Below are 5,939 nucleotides of genomic sequence, written 5' to 3' on the forward strand. Positions count from 1 at the left end.
GGGGGGGGGGGGGGGGGGGGGGGGGGGGGGCTGTCAGCGTAGACCAAGTCTTCTCCAGAGAAGTCAAGACACGAATGGCAGTATTCCCGCTCTCCCTGTCTGCCTCTGTCGTTCTCCCTCAGAGAGAAGGGAAAAATCTAATTATCGAGCTCCTAAAGATCTCATTATTGGCTGGGGCTCATTTGCATGTGTGAGAGCAGCCCAGCAGGAACCAACGTGACGACGGCCATTTTGTGCCTGATGTGAGCCACTGTGTCACTGTACAGTTGCTTACTGCCACCTTCAGAAATGTCCAGATTAAATGTCTGGCCTTCACTCATTCCATCGTTCACCCTCCCTCTCTATGGCCAACCGATGACTGCTTCAATTAACTGGGTGCAGTTGCTGCAATTTAAAAATGATCACACAACTGGAAATTACAGGAATTAAGACATTTCTGCATGCCAATTTAGTAGTCAGATGTGTTGTGAGGTCTGGTAAACACATCCATTGCTGCTGCTGCTGCACACAAACAGTGTGCATTGGTGCTTGCGCCTGTGTTTCTGTCTGCAAGGAACCAAGTACAAACACACACACACAAATGTAAATCCAAGTGTGTGTGTGTGTGTGTGTGTGTGTGTGTGTGTGTGTGCGTGTGTGTGTGTTGGCAGGGTATGGGGGGGCCATGCGAGCTGACAGCTCAGACAACAGAGATGCAGCGTGGATGCCCTGGAGAGTACAGAGAGGCTGGCCAGGCCAAGCACCAACAAACAAGACAAACAAGACAGATATGGAGAGAATTGAGGAGGGGTGGTGTGTTGTGCGTCTGTATATGTGTTCAAGACAGAGAGAGGGACGGTAGCGGAAGGCAATATAAGAGATGTATGTATAAATCAGTTCAACTAAACCTGCACTCCCCATTCATGTGAGAATACTGTCACAGGTTAATCCCTTGTCAGGTTCACAGAAACTCAACAGTAACTCCTTACACACCATTGCTAAACAACAGATCTACATTAAATGTCAACTTTCTGTTCCCTATACATGCTTGCGGTCTCTTACTTCCCCATTCTCTCTCTCTCTCTCTCTCTCTCTCTGTGTCTGTAGTTCTTCGGATAGGGAGAAAAAAAAATGTTTAAACATCAGCAACATTTAATTAAATCCCTTTCCAATGCCAAAGCAGAGTATTGTCCATATGTGTTTGACCCAGGTCAGAAGGAAGCTCTGATCACACACACTGACCCATTTGGATTGACCTTCAATGTGGATTTCAACCATGTGTGTCAGTCTGATAAGAGTATTGGAGGGCAAGCCAGTACCAGAGGAGAACGCACTTTAGGTGAATGGCTGACACATATGCACCATTTTGTGTTGATTAACAGTATAAATGCAATTTTAATCTTTGGGATACTTTTATAATACAGATCTAAAACAAAACAGTATCTATGTTATTCCCTTACACCTTAAAAGTCCTCATGAACCATAATGTCTCCAACTGACAGTTTTTATCCAAAGTAAATAAAGTGATTCTGATTCTAATTCTGGTTTTGATTAAACGTGTAATCCGCCAGATCCCCTTTTACAAAATTCTACTCCATTTCTGACATCCCTAGTAATAAGCAGTCATTCATTCTGTGTCCTTTTTGCACTTCCCAGAGGTCATTCAGCAATTAAACTGTGTGGCCAACACTGAAAAGTCTTTTTCTTTGTTCTTTCTGTTGATGTCTTTTGAGATCTTCTCTGTCATGGAGGCCACTGCCGTTCATACTAAAATCCCAGCTCTTCCTCTGTTTATTTCAAACAAAACCCTCTTCCTGCTGCTGGCCATACTGTAGAAAGGGCAGTTTCTTTTCACCAGAGGAATTTTACTGGAAAAATATGAGCCAACACCAAATATTTATGAGAACAAATTAAAATGTTTCCATGAAGTATGGATTTTATGATCTATCACTTACATGTAAATGTTGCTGCATATCATTCTAAAACAGAATTGCCTTATATCTAAATGACCTACACTGTATTATCACCCTTAAATGAGAAACGTTTCTTATTTTTACCATGTGCACCTTTCTGGCTGCAAATGCTGCAAATGAAATCTGACCTTATCCTTGCTTCTCACATCTGCCTTTTTCAACCTTCAATCTATTTTTTCATAGTCCATACTGTGTTAGTCCAGCTGTCTGTTTATCATGTGGCACATTGATGAGAAGAGCAGTGCAATAGGCACACTGCTTGCTGCTCAAGTAGACCCATGGCCCCACTTTATTGATATGAGGCATGGCTATAAATCACACTTCTGCATGTACTCTGCACATCACATAATTGTAAAGAACTGCCAGAAGTAATGTCATGTGTGATATTCATCAACGTACATTGATAGTAATAATGTGTGTGTGTGTGTGTGTGTGTGTGTGTGTGTGTGTGTGTGTGTGTGTGTGTGTGTGTATGTCTGTGTGTGTGTTGTGTGCGTGTGCGTGTGTGTGTGTGTGTGTGTGTTTCCTCTTCAAGTGTCTTTTGGTGGGATTCCTGCACTCCAGCTAACCCCTCTCTCTCTGCTTACTGTGGAATTCAACTCTGAAAACAGCTTGCTACCCAATCACTACAAAGAACTCATTCACACACACACGCACACACACACACACATATAAATAGAGAAAGAGGGAGACACAGACAGAGAGATAGAGAGAAAGGGAGAGAAAAATGTGTGCCTATATCTCACTATGTAGTTGACGTGGCAAGTTGGTGTAGGCAAAGCTGCAGCAGCCAGGGGCTTAATATTATACCGATTCTGACAAAGCAACACCTGGGTCGTGCATGTGTGTGTGTGTGTGTGTGTATGTGTGTGTATTTGTGCGTGTGCTCTGACCTGCACAGGGCTCTGCTTGACCTCGTTGTTTCCAGAGGAGTTTAGTCCAGAGGCCTGCTGGAGGAGGAACTGTCTGGCTGCCTGGAGCGCCTAAGAGGGAGAAATAGAGATGATCAGCTGTTCATAGTGCACACGTTTTCATACAGTGAATTATTTGCAGAATTAAACAACAGCACACTAATAAAAGAAATACATCTTTCAAACATGCCTTACTTCAAATATTTTGACAAAATGCATTGTTAGGTTCAGTTTCAAACAACAAACACCCATACAATCAAACTCTTTTTCAATTTCGAGAAAAGAGCAGCAGAAATACTCTCTTACTGGCCACTCTCTGCACTGCCTTTGCCAAGGTGTCAGGTTGGGTTTCCTCAACCTGAGACATCTACCTGGCGCACGTACAGCATGTTTGAAAATCTGCGTTTGTGTGTGCGTGTACATGGCAGAATTAATCCCAACTAATTCAAAACCTTTTTTAACTCTCAAGTCTGACCTTCTCTTTCTTTTTTATTCTTTGTTTCTCTGCCCTCCCCTCTGACTCACTCCCTCTCTTCCATGCCCCTTTTCTCCTCCTCTTCCTCTTCCTCTCCTCCTCTTCCTCTATCGGGGAAGGTGCAAAGTGGGTATTCCACATCCTCTGAGGCAGATGTGTGTCAGCATATCTTTATGTGTGTGAGTGTCAAAGTGATGTAAGGAGTCGTTTGCCCTGATGTGCCCTAAAGAGCTTTGACTAACCACCACCCAGCTCTTCATTCCTCCTCCTCTCCCATGTCTACCTTTTTAGCCCTCCAGTGCTATCCATTCAAACCAGTGACACCACCTATCCAGCTCTCTGTCTCCATTCAATCACTCTGCCCTTGAGTGTTGCTGATTCATCCTTCCAACACCACTACCTTAGCCTTCCCTCCCACTGCCTCTCCTCTCGTACCCCCCCACTACTACTTTTCTCCTCACCCTTCATTTTGTTATAAGCTGTGTAACTGTGTAGCCAAACTCTCTATCATTAAAACAAATCAGTTGCAGAGGAAAGGGCATTTTTGTTGGAATGTCTGAACTGCTCCTTTAACAAAACAAGAAAACACCCATGTCAAAACACAAGAGCCGCCTTGCATTTACTGTAAGCGCATAGTCACACACACACACACACACACACACACGTGAGAGAGGGTTAGAGAGGGGAGACAGCAGGATGCACATTTGCTTCCTCTGACTCAAAGGGGAAAGGTTCCCTAGTAAATATTGATTTATGAAGAGTGTGTGTGTGTGTGTGTGTGTGTGTGTGTGTGTGCGTGTGTACACACCACAAATTAACGGCCATGAGGGATGTTCTTTACCATGGAAGCTCTTACTCAATCATGCAGTACCCAAAATCTGTTCTACTGCATCATTTCACAACCACAGAAAATTGTAAAGCTGTGAAACGGTGCAGCACACACACTTACAGTATATTGTCACATATTTAATGAATTGTCAAATTAGAAGCTTGGGTACATTAAGTAACGTTTAATTACAAAAACAGAGAGGAGAGATTAGAGGGAGACAGAAAGAGAGAGAAGTCCTCTATGCAGCCAGAATGATCAAAACCATCTGTATCAAGCACACTTGCTAGTTTTGCTGAGACCGCAATTAAAACACACACACACACATAGAAAGACTAGGATGTGTATGTGCCTACACGCATGCACGCACGCACACACACACATATTTTAACACTTCTACAAAAATCTTGGGAACCCCCTCCCATTTGCTGGTTTGACCTCAGCGTTGCAGCAGGCACAGACATACACACATAGAAACCCAAAAAAAACACAACCGCCCAGTTTGTTGGCATGTGGTGTGAATTACTCGTTGAACACCATGTCTGCCCAAGAGTGAGTGTGTGTGTTTTTCTGTGTGTGTGCATATTCGTGTGCGTTGGCAGGAGTTGGGGAGGCATGTCTGGCAACAATAAGGGACAATTCCACCCAAATTACCACCCTGATTACCACTATATTAAAGAGCCATTTATGGCTTTCATAAACGCTACAACCAAGCAGAGGTGATGCCTGTCTCCTCTCCTGTGCCTGTATTCATGGATGTGGGTTTATGCAAGAAACAAGAACTACCAACTAACCAATGCGATTCTCTAGATACTTAAACTAAGTCTGTATTGTAGATTTCAATTCCTTTTTATTCAAATTTGCCACAGCTTATTTGCAAAGCTGTTGAAATTAGATACTGTAAAGATACATTTTAAGTGTAGTTTTATACTATAACTACAGGAGGAAAAGTGTTTATTATTGGCTGATATCAATATCCACTATATAGAAACAGTAATGCATTGATTGAATGTGTACCACAAAAAATCACATACGGCTCTCTCACAATCTTCTACACCTATAATTATCTTGGAATAAACAAGTAAAATACACACTTTGGTAAAGGTATAACGCTGATGAAATGATCATCGTGAAATGATCCCAATATGTGGTAGTATTGAATTAGTAGTGTAATAATACACTATGAAGCATTGTAAAAAAAATAATGGACTCAGCTAACTTCACCAAATCCTTAATTTTCTTATATCAGGACATCTTCTTTTTTAAAACTCTACATAGTACATTACGTTTTACAAATAATCAAAAGCTGATGATCTGTTCTATTTGTCTCGTTTTTTAATTGTCTACAAGTTTTTGGAGTAATGTTACTTCTCTGCACCAATGCAAAAGCTGCTTTTCTGTTTTCACCACACCTATAGATTTTATGGGTATTTTTGTCTTCTGAAATCAGCATTGGTTGTTTGGGATGGGAGCACCAACATTTTGGATATTTTATGGGTGAATAACTTGCACCTTGAACTTTCAACATATGAAATGATAGAGAGGACAACAGGTTTTGACAAACACAAAGCCAGTGCCAAACTATACCTTTTCATGAAGCACTCCGCTGCTTTGACCCTTTTTTTTTAATTTCTCCTCTTCACATTCACTATTCCCTTTTCTTCTCTGTGACCTGGGTGAGCTGTAGTATTGTAAAGTATGCCCCCCCCCCCTCTCCCTCCACCCACTCACACACATACACACCTCCCAGACTCCCCCACCCCAACTCCCCGCTC

The 5,939-nt window shown here is 42.3% G+C and overlaps 1 protein-coding gene across 3 annotated transcripts in view; it reads right to left on the bottom strand.

Annotated features, from left to right (window-relative positions):
- The window catches only part of LOC117943017 (forkhead box protein P4-like), an 81,140-nt gene that overhangs the window by 31,466 nt on the left and 43,735 nt on the right, over window positions 1-5,939 (bottom strand). For all 3 annotated transcript variants that reach the window (XM_034868881.1, XM_034868880.1, XM_034868879.1), the window contains exon 3: window positions 2,846-2,935. In XM_034868881.1, coding sequence (XP_034724772.1) covers window positions 2,846-2,935 — 90 coding nt within the window. The remainder of the gene's footprint in view (window positions 1-2,845; window positions 2,936-5,939) is intronic.

Source organism: Etheostoma cragini, chromosome 4, assembly GCF_013103735.1.
Source record: "Etheostoma cragini isolate CJK2018 chromosome 4, CSU_Ecrag_1.0, whole genome shotgun sequence".
NCBI classification, from domain to species: Eukaryota; Metazoa; Chordata; class Actinopteri; order Perciformes; family Percidae; genus Etheostoma; species Etheostoma cragini.